Source organism: Lithobates pipiens, unplaced genomic scaffold (assembly GCF_037356315.1).
Source record: "Lithobates pipiens isolate NorthernLeopardFrog02 unplaced genomic scaffold, aLitPip1_a1.2 Scaffold_27, whole genome shotgun sequence".
NCBI classification, from domain to species: domain Eukaryota; kingdom Metazoa; phylum Chordata; class Amphibia; order Anura; family Ranidae; genus Lithobates; species Lithobates pipiens.
Window position 1 is genome coordinate 139,740,334 of NW_027507788.1, and position 13,235 is coordinate 139,753,568.

General features: G+C 41.3%; 1 protein-coding gene across 1 annotated transcript in view; it reads left to right on the plus strand.

Moving 5' to 3' along the window:
* The window catches only part of LOC143934176 (L-amino-acid oxidase-like), a 58,218-nt gene extending 51,117 nt beyond the window's left edge, over positions 1-7,101 (plus strand). Inside the window, exon 7 of the mRNA XM_077457566.1 lies at positions 4,838-7,101. Coding sequence (XP_077313692.1) covers positions 4,838-5,621 — 784 coding nt within the window. The 3' untranslated portion in view covers positions 5,622-7,101. The remainder of the gene's footprint in view (positions 1-4,837) is intronic.
* The last annotated feature ends 6,134 nt before the right edge of the window (positions 7,102-13,235 follow it).

Here is a 13,235-nt window from a genome sequence, read left to right on the forward strand (position 1 = left end):
TAACAGGTAAGAGGTTTACGGGAGGAATTCCCTCCTTCATTGACCCGGGCAACAGTGTTAACTCCCGGTGTCCTTCTGGGTTTAGTTTCTGCTAAATCAGCCTCTATGCCTTGTGCTTTCTGCAACAATGTTCCTCTGTCCCGTATGGCTCTCCATTCGGGAGTACATGCCTTCAGTTTGTCACCTATTTGGGGTACTAGTCCTTCCATAAACTGTCGATTGAAAGCCCTAATGGTGACGGGTAAGGCTAAATCTAGACCTTCGTCAGCCATCATGCTTTCCATGTTGAGGTAAAATTCTGTAACAGTCTGACCTGGGGCCTGTTTTATGGGCGCTGTCGAACCCCTTTCCTGCTGTTTCCCTTGGCAAAATTCTCGTAACTGAGCAATAAACAGGGGTCTAGAGTCTATATGACGGGGATGTACTCCTGGTGGATCTGCCGCTGGATCCCCTTGTGGTCTATGTGGAGCAATTTCATTCATAAATTGATTAAACATCGTTAGTGTCATTTTATGTCTACATATATCTTCCCCATCTTGCCAAGTTGCTTCATGTGTGTCTAGTAATTGTGTCACGAATCTACAGAATGCGGCAGGTTTTGCTACGGGATCAGGAGCATTCTGTATTAATGCCATAAGAGTGTCAGCCGACCAAGGTGTCCATGTCCTCAGAACGACTTGTCGGGTCACTGTAGGTGGCTGTCCTGCTTGACCCGCATTTGGATTATTTACTTGTATTACCCTAGTCCGACTATGGACTGGAGCTACGGGCTCTGGTCTTTGAGCTCCGCAATGTACACATTCCTGTGCCCAGTCTGTATTCTGGATACCGCATACTCGGCATACCCATCCTCTTCCTCTTAAGGAAGGATAAAGTTTTGGTCTTTCATTACCTGGTGTGGTAGTGTTATAAGGGGGTGGAGTACCTCCCGTATTTACCCTATCGCCGGGAGCAGAAGGAAGACTTTTGTGTCGGACCTTCATATCCCATCCACCCTTTTCCTGACAATACTCCCATCCCTCCTCTTCAGCCCTGTTGGAAACCTTAATTAAACATTGTATTTGTGATACCCATCTGTTCTGCAATATCTCTCCCTGTCTGTCTCTCTTTATTTCTTCCCAACCTTCTACACTTAATCCATTTTCTCCATCCATCCCCAATTTCTTGAGAATCCTATTTGTGCCCTGTGCCTTATCCTTCCCATACAACATTGTAATTATGTCTTTAACAGCATAACATTTCTGAGATTCCTCCTGGGGTTTACCATGTGTCTGGCCCATTTTGACAGTCCTGCCTAGGTGGCGTTTGGATCACTTACTAAGTGTCTCGTTGCCTTCTCCTCCTAGGGTGCCAAAATACTAAAAACCTCTCCTAGATGAGATCGAATTACTTTATATGCTAGCCAACTGACAAATATTATGACCAGACTGACGGCTACAACATATACAAGCATTCCCTTTTGGTGGCCAAACACATATGACTAGGTCTCCGGGACTTTGTGGAGACCTTATTTCCCTTCCCATTACCATGGAATCTCTCAGCATTCGTTTCTTATTCCTGCTTTATTGAGGCAGTCAGGACTTATACTTTCAACCCGTTTTTAGGCTCATGAATCAAAAAGCGTATATCAAACTTAAGTGTCGGACCCCCAAAGTACTCTTACGAGTTAAGGGCGCATTCCGTTACCCATTGGGATGATATATGTTTCAATTCACACCATACAAACAGGGCTTATTTCATTCACAACAGACAGATGACAAGTAGACAGACAAGAAACAACGGTAACATAAGCCAAAATATTAATTTCAAGACCCGCTTACTACAGAGGTTGGTGTTTACCTGAAGAACAATTCAGACAGATCAGGTGGGCACAAATCTAAGAAGCACAGAGTTTATAAGAAAATAAAGCTTTTCTTACCTGCGCAGGATTTGTCTGTGGTTCTTGATGTGCCCGGCCTTTTTGTTTCGTCCTTATGTTCGTTCGCCTCTTGTAGTTTCTTCAGCGAGTCCGTGTTCGCGGCGCCAGAAATGTTAGGTGTGACCTCAACAAGTCACCTATTTGTCAGGTTATGTTACCGTTTCCCAATTGTTAGTTAGAGTTCTTATCCAAGCAAAGAGACACGGAGATATTATTCAGTATTTCTGCTCAGAAGTCCGTCGTTAACTCTGACTGTCTCTGACTGACTCTGGCTCTGAGGCTTCTTTATTACATCTTTTATAGACAGAAAAGGGCAAACATCAGCAAATGTAAAAAAACAAAATTTTTGCAAAGGAAAGACAATTCTCCGGGTGTTATCAGCTGATAAGACAATCTTCTGGGCGTAGACTGCTTTTTAGGGCTGATGCGGCCTCTTCTTGATGAGTACGTGACTAAAGATGACGAATCCTTATTTTACAGAGAAGGATAGAAAAATACATGTATTTAGTAAGACATAAGGTCAACCATTTTTTGTTTAGACACCCCTTAATCCTTACAACATTTTCAAAACTTTGTGACAAAAGTGAGATCTGCAAAATACTCAACATGCCTCAACATGCCAGAAAATAGCTTGGGGTGTCTACTTTCCAAAATTGGGTCATCTGAGGGGGTTTTGTGCTATCTGGGCATTTCATGGTCTCCAAAACTGTGTTAGGTAATGAGGAGTGAAATCAAGAATTTATGCCCTTAGAAAGTCTGAATGCAGTGCTTGGTTTTCTGGGTCCTGTACGCGGCTAGACTGCCAAAAAGTCCTACATATGTGGCATCTCCTTACTCGGGAGAAGCAGCAGAATGTATTTTGGGGTGTAATTTCACATATGCACATGGTATGTTTCAGCAGTATATCATTTATCGATTACTCTCTGAAAACAAAATTGTAATTTTCCCGATACTTGTGGCAAAATATATACATAAAAAAATAGATAAAACTTCAAAAAAGTCCACAATTTAAATATATATATATAGCAGCGCTCAATATACAAAATCTTATTCAGATATTAGTTCATATGTGCTCTTGAAAGACTGGTGATAGAGTCCAATGAGTGAAGAGAAGAAAAAAGGATCAAAACCACTTTCCACCTGGCGCTTTTTTCCACCTTATGTGCTCTCCAAATACAAACCCCCCAAGGGGATGCACTCACCAGAAAATCAAGGATGTATGAGCCTCCAATAAACCAAACCACTGAGTTGTTTAGTCGTGGGAAATCAAAGAAATGGGAGCCTTCAAAACTTTAAATTCATTGGTCGCTTGATATCTCCATAATAGGATGGTCCAGTACTCATAAAGGAGACAAAATCATACTGACATAGTGTGATACTGTTTTAAAACCTTTATTAAAACCCCCCATACAAAATCAGCGTTCCAAATATATTCAATCAAATCGCATAGGATAAGTGTACTGTGCCTGAGTTACTCGTGGTGAGCCCCTTCGGTTACCGCGAACGACCGCTCTGTGCGTTCGGCTTACTTCCTGGTACCTTGGTTGGTTCACGAACGAGTACTGGAACGCACACGAAACTTATTGTTCTATTATTTATTTGATTGAATCATTTAGTAATCATAAGGAGTAGTCTAAAGATTGCTATATTTTTCTTTTAAAATTAAATCCTCAAGCGCTGAGCAGTGTGCGATTTGTAGGTAGGTGACGATAAATTTCCAGCACGCTGGCCTGAAATACACTTGTGGCAAAATATAAAATTTTCCATGGACTCAAAATGCCTCTCAGCAAATAGCTTGGGGTGTCTACTTTCCAAAATTGTGTTATTTGAGGGGCTTTTATGCTATGTGGGCATTTCATGGCCTCTGAAACTGTGATAGGTAGTGAGGAGTGAAATCAAAAATGTACACCCTTAGAAATCCTGATGGTGGTGCTTGGTTTTTGGGGTACGTGGCTAGACTGCCAAAAAGTTCTACACATGTGGTATCCCCGTATTCAGGAGAAGCAGAAGAATGTATTTTGGGGTGTAATTTCACATATGCCCATTACATGTCTGAGCAATATATCATTTCAGTGACAACTTTGTGTTAACAAATTTTTTTTGGGGTAATTTTTCAATCACTTGTGACAAAAAAATAAAATATTCAATGTGCTCAACAAGCCTCTCAGCAAATTCCTTGGGGACATGTGGCTGAATGCTTTTTGGCCTAAATACATGACTAAAATTGAGATTATTGTATTTTTTTTATAGCAAAAAGTAGAAAATATAATTTTTTTTCAAAATTTTCTGCCTTTTTTTCGTTTATATTGCAAAAATAAAAATTGGAGAGGTGATCAAATGCCACCAAAGGAAAGCTCTATTTGTGGGAAAAAGGGATGCAAATTTTGTTTGGGTACAGCATTGCATAGCCGTGCAATTACCAGTTAAAACAGCACAATGCCAAATTGCTCTGGTCAGGAAGGAGGTAAATCCTTCTTGGGCTGAAGTGGTTAAGATGCCTGCCAACTCACCAAAACAAAACAAAAACATGTGTTCCATTAGGGAGATTTCCTCACATGGAGATGCTACAGTGTAGCAGAGTCAATCTTTCCTCTTATTTCTGGAAATTTTGGATTTCCCATTACTTTCTTTTCAATAAAAATAATACAGGGGTTCTAACCCTTCCTTAAAAAAAAGTTTTGCACAAAGCTACACTTTCATTTTTTTTTGTGTTGGGGTCAATTAACATCTATATCAGACCTTAATCTAGGTGAGGGTCTGACATGAATATTTAAAAAAAGCACAAATTGTATGAAGGAGCCACCATTTGCTGTATGTGGGTGGTAAAATGTTAGATGGTTAAATGATTATATTTAATGACTTATAGAAAAATATCATAGATAAGTATGACCTAATTCAAAAAATATTCTATTTCACCAGGTTAGATGAGATCACTGGAGGCTTCGATCAATTGCCCCTGGCCTTGGCCAAATATTTGGGAAATGTGATCAAATTGAAATCCACTGTAGTTAAAGTCATGAGGAATGAAAAATCTGTGATCGTCTACTACCGTAAAGATAGGACCACTCCTCCCACCAGCATAATCGCAGACTATGTCATTGTAACATCCACCGCAAAGGCAACCAAACGTATTAAATTCAGTCCTCCTCTGACCAATGAGAAGGATTTTGCATTAGGTAACATCCACTATGCAAGTGCCACTAAAATCTTACTGGGCTGCACTGAGAGTTTCTGGGAAAAGGATGGTATTGTTGGTGGGAGAAGTATCACCGATCGCCCATCGCGTTATATCTATTACCCAAGTCACAACTTCACCGGAGGAAGAGGGGTCCTCCTTGCATCATACACTTTGTCAGACGAGTCTTCGTTCTTTCTATCCCTCAGTGATGAAGAGTGCGTTGACATTGTTTTTGAAGACTTGGCTGCCATCCACTTGAGATCAGAGAAGGAGCTCCGACGCCTTTGTCCTAAGTCTGTGGTGAAGAGGTGGAGCCTGGATTCATATTCCATGGGTGCATTCGCCCATTTCATCCCATATCAGTATAGTAACTTGTTTGAGTACCTGGCTAAACCTGAAGGCAGAATATATTTTGCTGGGGAACACACTTCAGCTCCCCATGGCTGGATTGACACAGCTATTAAAACTGGTCTGAAAGCTGCAAGAGCTGTTCACAGAGATGCCAACACTTTTCTCCACAGATAATTTAATGGCATACGTGTATGAATATCAATATTTCTTTGTTCTGGAAATATACATTCTATGTCAAGCAGTGTACTTTAAAAATGAAAAATGATTTTGGTGAAAGTTTAATAGTATCACAAGTTTATATGCCTAGACATGTGTATTAATTTGGGCCAAGTGCACTAGGAGGTTTTCAAAAATGTTATCTTTAAGATAACTAGTCATGACTAGACTTATATTAGGATTATAACCTTCAGAAGTCTATTTTTAAAATAAATTGCTGAATAAATATCAAAAACATTTGGCCAGTCATCACAGATTCTCAAAGTATTTTGCCTAACATGTTTATTTCCTATGATTATCAGCTCCTTCTAGTGGACAAAATGTAGTTATTTCCTGACATAACTTAAAGGATAAGTTCACTTAAAAAAAAATAAAAAAATACACATTTTATTGCAGGTAATAAAAAGTGCATTTATTATTATTTTTTATTGGAGCCTTGAAAGCTTGCACCAGCAATCAGCAGATAGCTGGTGCCATGCAGGTCTCTTGCAGAACTGTCAGTGTATCTTGTGTGCCCATACATCCCATACAGGCAAGCATATTTACTGACAGGAAGAATCAATAAACTACCATGGTGCTCTACAGTACCGTGGTAGTTCATTGAGAAATACAAGCTGACAGACGCATAGGTTGTCCAGGCTTGAAGTTCATTCACACACACAGCTGTGTAAATGAATGAGGTGGCTGTGTGGGGGGATCCTCACATGGCTGCGCCAATTTCAAAAAGTGACAGCTGGCACAGGGAACTTCTTCCCGTACTGATGTCACACAGAGACAGTGGATCCCCCAGTGGCTGCAGGTACAGGAACATGTTCCACTCTAAAAAACGGAAAGAAATTAAATGTATTTGGAAAAATAAGGAGAGAATTAGTGACGGCTAAGCGAAAGCTTGTGAAATTTGTTCAGCTATTTTTTATATAAATAGTCCCTTTGGTCTTAAATTGTTATACCTGTGCAGGTGTACCCATCATTCATTTATATATGCCCCCTTATTAAATGTCACTTACTTGTTTGTGTCTAGTAGCTTAATTCAGAAGGTCAGAGGTCACCCAAATTCTGACCATGACTGCTTTCTCAAGTGTCACTTCACACACTACATACTATGTCCTCTAAAACAAGCCGAAGAGTTGGGTACACGCAAAAGTAAATAAAGCTAAATAGCGGCCAAATATAATTGATTTATGTAAGCCTGCGCAGTTATACTAATTTAAGGCAGAATGTTCAGATTTTTAGCATAAATCCAACCAGGACTTTTTTTTTTTTAACAGGACGATGCTGTAAACTACATTTATAAACTCAATATACATTTATAAACTCAATGTTTCAACTTAATGATTTTGTAGTATTCTTTTTTCAAACTATAGTCTATGGTATACTGTGTGTGTGTATAAGTATCTATATAGACCATATGTACTTCAATAAAGCGCTGTCAATAAGATTCTCTGTGTCAAAACTGTGTTTGCTATGAGAGGATTCATCCAGCCACTTGGGCAATTACTGTGTACAGCTTTCTAGATAATAAGCAGTTTCACAATTTTTCAAAAGATATGCTGTGTAGGCATTCATAGTGACTTGACTTTGGGCGTTGTTGACTTAGTATAGCATCCACCCAGGTCACCTCCCAAAAAGAGAGAAATCTTGTTTTGTAGCCCTCAGGCCTCCTCTGTACACCCCATTTTCCTTGACTAATTTGGCTCGGGAATTACCTACAGGACCAGTTTATATCTGGGACCTAACTAGTGGGTTTTTATGTATCTGTCCAATTTGCATTTAGCAACCTTCTTGTAGATCATGAAGGATGAGCCGAACCCCCCCCCCTGGTTCGGTTCACACCAGAACCCGCGAACAGACCTAAACTTCTTGTGAACTTTAGAACCCTATTAAAGTCTATGCGACTCGAACGTTCAAAATCAAAAGTGCTAATTTTAAAGGCTAATATGCAAGTTATTGTCATAAAAAGTGTTTGGGGACCTGGGTCCTGCCCCAGGGGACATGTATCAATGCAAAAAAAGTTTTAAAAACTGACTTTTTCGGGAGCAGTGATTTTAATAATGCTTAAAGTGAAACAATAAAAGTGTAATATTCCTTTAAATTTCGTACCTGGGGGGTGTCTATGTATGCCTGTGAAGGGGCGCATGTTTCCCGTGCTTAGAACTGTCCCTGCACAAAGAGTCATTTCTGCAGGAAAAAAAGTCATTTAAAGTCACTTGCGGCTATAATGAATTGTCAGCTCCCCGTAATACAGAGAACAGTCATTGAAAGTCTTTGATAAAAAAAAATTTAAAAGCGTGGGGTTCCCCCAAATTCAATTACCAGGCCCTTCAGGTCTGGTATGGATATTAAGGGGAACCCCACGTCAAATAAAAAAAAAAAGCCCACTGGGACTCTTTTCCAGGCTATGGTGCTGCTGGCTACCCAGCATGTACCTCCCAATCTCAAGCATCCACATTACAAACAGGGCATATTGCAGGGATTGATGGTGCATAGATACACCTTGCATCACATAATTTCCTGTTTGGAAATAACACAATGCAGTCAGCGATGCCCACTGAATCCTGGGAATGATGACACTCATCTTCCAGAAGCAGAGGCGCCACAGGAAATGACGTGCATCGCCGCGGCCCCCAAAGGAGAAGGAAAACACAAGACACCCTAGCAACAAGGTACACAGAGCTGGGGAAAAAATTGCCAAATGTTGTTCAATTTGCGGGACTGTAGCCATTGTAGCAAAGATTAAATTATGGGTGGAACTCTGCTTTATAGATAGACAGCAATGAGTGCTGCTCTTTCCATGCAGAAGCTTCTTGACTGGCTACACCCCCATATATTATTGAACAGGTAAAGTGGGGTGAATGGCGCTACCTAAATTAAGCAATAACACACACCGCTATGCCCCCTTAAAGGAGAATTGTACAAAAAAACTTGTTGTTAAACCCACAAGTGCTTTTTTACCACTACTATTTACCTTTATATTGGCTTTCGGAATTTACAAATGCAGCAATTTAGAAATCAGATTAAACGTTTAGAGGTGATTTATTCCTCTACCTTTTCAAACTGGTATTGTGGTCATAATATAGCATTTTCCTGACATACCTTAAAGCAGTGTTTCTCAACCTTTTTAGCGAGCTGTAGATATAACCATACTTATTGTAGATGTGGCTTTAAATAATAGAATAAAAATTAAAACTCACCTGACACAAACATTATAGTGTGAACAGTGCACATAGAAATCAATTGTTTTCTTTATGTTCTTGCAGAGACCTACGTTAGAACAAGCCCAAAATATTTTAATCAAGTCAAATTGTCACATATTTTCTATTAGTTTTTTTGTAGCTGTGAACGAGGGCTTACTGAACTTGAACAAAACTCTCAAATATTGTGATTCATAAATAGGACAGCAGGCTATGGGGACAGTTGGGACTTGTTCACAACATACATTCATAAGAATTGATGGAAGATGATGCAGATTTGACTTGCATAGAATACTTTAGTCTTGTCCACGTAATGTAGGTATCTGCTAGGACTTAAAGAAAATAACTGATTTCAGTGTGCTCTGTTCACACCACAATGTTGTTATCATTTTTTGAGTTTTTCACTGCAGAAAAATGCATACATGTTGCAAATTTCTGTGCAGAAAAAATACACACATGATACCAATGTTGTTTTCAATAGGCACTGTCAATGTGCAATAATACTTGGTGCCTCCTCTATAGTTCCAGCTCCTCTGAACCTGTGAGGGTGGTGCCAGGAGGAGTGCTGACAGTTGGAGCACATCGCTGAATGTTGCAGAGGCGAGATCCTGTGTATGGTAGCAACTGAATGCAGACTGCAGGGGCCTGTGGTTGGACGAAACTGAATGTAGCAGGTGAGATCATAATAATATTATGTACAATTATGGCATAACATGGAGCTATTATAATCTCACCTCCTGCTACATTCAGCCTTATCCAGCTGTGTGCCCTAACTCTCTGCTCCCCTCCCTCTGCAGTCTGCATTCAGTGCTGTTACAGATAGGATGTCACCTCCTGTTCTCAGCTCTCTGCATTGCGTTTCTGCAGTCTGCATTCACCCCTTCTGTACACAGGAAATCATCTTCCAATCCAGCCATGTGCTCCTTTTCTCTGCTCCCCCCTACATAGCGTGTATCACTGCTACCATTCAGACAGATCTCACCTTCTGATCTGGTAATTCCTCCTCCATAGTCCTCGTTCTTGGCTTTCTTCGCGGCTCCCACTCTGTGCTCCATGCCTTCAGTCTTCATTCTTGGCTCCCATGGCTACCCACCTCAATTCTTGGCTCCTTGCCTCCAGTCTTCATTCTTGGCTCTCATGGCTACCCGCTTCCATTCTCGGCTCCCCACCTACATGCTCTCCATTCTCAGTTCCCATGGCTACCCTCAATTTTCAGCTCCCTGCCTCCAGTCTTCATTCTTGGCCCCCAAGGCTTCCTGCCTCAATTCTCGGCTCCCTACCCCCAGTCTTCATTCTCGGCTCCCATGGCTACCCACCTCCATTCTTGGCTCCCCGCCTCCATGCTCTCCATTCTTGGCTCCCATGGCTACCTGCATCCATTCTCGGCACCCCGCCTCCATGCTCTCCTTCCTGGGTCCCATGGCTACCCACCTCCATGCTCTCCATTCTCGGCTCCCATAGCTACCTGCCTCCATTCTCAGCTCCCTGCCGCCATGTTCTCCATTCTTGGCTCTCATGGCTACCCGCCTCCATTCTCAGCTCCCTGCCTCCAGGTTCTCCATTCTTAGCTCCCCGGCTCCATGCTCTCCATTCTCGGCTCCCCACCACCATGCTTTCTGTTCTCGACTCCCCGAATCCATGCTCTCCATTCTCAGCTCCCCGCGGATTTCAAAACTCCTGCTTTCTGCATTTCTCCTGACTCCGCCCTTTGAGTTCTCTGAGCCGGAACTACAGAAAGGGCATTGGGTTTCAATGCGCGCTGACAGTTCTTACTGTCAGCGCGCATTGGGAACACTGGAAACAACATTGGGCGGATATACATTTGCTACAATGTTGAATCGCAGCAGAACCCAGGTTGAGAAACACTGCCTTAAAGGGTAACTCTACTTTCGTGGGGAAAAAAATAGCAAATAAAGAAAAAATAATATAGCATATACAATTGCGACACAAAACATATTGTAATTGAATGTTGTTAAAAATTACCTTTCCTTTTCAATCTGCAGCTCTGTAATTTTCTGAAAATGCAATGCAATATGGCTACCTGGAGGTGTTCTGCCCCCCAGATACATAATTTACTGCTTGTGTGATTGGCTTACTGATTTTGCAAGAAGTCTGCACTAAGATACAAGTCAGATATCAGGCATTCCCTGCAACAATAATTTCATTTTTGGTGAGATACTCCAAATAGGAAATCATGTCTAAAGTAATGCAGGCCCAGCCGCTTTCCTCATTGGTGCTCGGCAGGTGCAGCAGCTGATTGATAATTATGAAACCTCTAAATCATTGCAATGTACATAGATCACCCAAATCTTCTTTCTCAACAAAAGTGGTGTTACACTTTAAAGGATAAGTTTACTTTTTGCAGGTAAAAGAAAATTTGCATTATTTTTTTTAGTTTTTTTGGAGACTATAAAGCATTGCGCTAGTGCCATGTAGATCTCCTGCAGATCTGTCAGTGTATTTGTGTGCTTGTACCTCCCGTATGGACAAGCAGACACACTGACAGGAAGAATCAATGAACTACCATGGCGCTACACAGTGCCATGTTAGTTCATTGAAAACTACAAGCTGACAGCCACAAACGATGTCGGGGCTTGTAGTTCATTCACAAACAGAGCTAAGTGAATGAATGACGCAGCCGTGTGGGTGGAGCCTCGCAACGGCTGCGCTTATTTCAAAAAGTGACAGATAGTACCCGGAACTTCTCCTTCTACTGCTGTCACACACAGGCAGTGGATCCCTGAGTGGCTGCAGGAGGGGCAACATGTTGCATGTTCCACTCTTAAAACAGATGGAACATGTAACATGCTCCCAAAGGTGAACTTATCCTTTAATCAGGAAAATAATTAAGACCACTAGAAGGAGCTGACAACCATAGAAAATAAACCTATTATGAAAAATATGGTTAGAATTGGTGATGGCTAGGCGAATGCTTGTGAAATTTGTTCAACTTCATCTCCTTCTAAGGCATATAACCCTAAGTTAACCAGGACAGGGGTTTTCAGTGCAAACATGTTGGCATTATTAAATATTAAAATATGATGAATGCAAAACAAGGAACCATTTATAATTATACACAGTCTTGAAGTACCCCATTCTAATATGTAAAAAGTGAAAAAAAACAAAATAATAGTTTTACATTCTGTATTGAAGCAGCATCAACACACGGGCCAGCCAGCATTAGAGGTGATTTATTCCTCCACCTTTACAAGCTGATATTGTGGTCACAATGTGATATTTTCCTGACATACCTTCAAGCATAAGTTTACTTTAAAAAAATTAAAAATAAATGCAAATTTTTTTTGCAGGTAAAAAAATATTTATCATTATTATTATTTTTGGAGCCTGTAACACGTTTAAGAATGCTTGTGAATTTTTTTTTAGAAATAGACACCTTGGTCTTAAATTGTTATACCTGTCAGGTGTACCCATCATTAATTTATACAGTATCTCACAAAAGTGAGTACACCCCTCACATTTTTGTAAATATTTTATTGCATCTTTTCATGTGACAACACTGAGGAAATGACACTTTGCTACAATGTAAAATATTGAGTGTACAGCTTGTATAGCAGTGTAAATTTGCTGTCCTCTCAAAATAACGCAACACACAGCCATTAATGTCTAAACCGCTGGCAACAAAAGTGAGTACACCCCTAAGTGAAAATGTCCAAATCGGGCCCAATTAGCCATTTTCCCTCCCCGGGGGCAAGTGACTCATTAGTGTTACAAGATCTCAAGTGTGAATGGGGAGCAGGCCTGTTAAATACTGTGTTTTCGCTCTCGCAACCTCATACTGGTCACTGGAAGTTCAACATGGCACCTCATGGCAAAGAACTCTCTGAGGATCTGAAAAAATTTTTTTTACTCTACATAAAGATGGCCTAGGCTATAAGATTACCAAGACCCAGAAACTGAGCTGCAGCATGGTGGCCAAGACTATACAGCGGTTTAACAGGACAGGTTCCACTCAGAACAGGCCTCATCATGGTCCACCAAAGAAGTCGAGTGCACATGCTCAGCATCATATACTGAGGTTATCTTTGGGAAATAGACGTATGAGTGCTGCCAGCATTGCTGCAGAGGTTGAAGGGGTGGGCTGGTCAGCCTGTCATTGCTCAGACCATACGCCACACACTGCATCAAATTGGACTGCATGGCTGTTGTCCCAGAAGGAATTCTCTTCTAAAGATGATGCACAAGAAAGCCCAAGGCCAGTGCTACCACTAGGCAGACTAGTCAGCCGCCTAGGGCGCACTCCCACCTAGGGTGCTGCCATGACCGCTGGTTTCCTTACTCTCTGCTGGAAGGAGGGGGCATGGGAGCTTGTCAGTGCCCCGTTTTCCGGTGCAGGAGGAAGGTGTCAGTCTCCTCTCCTTTC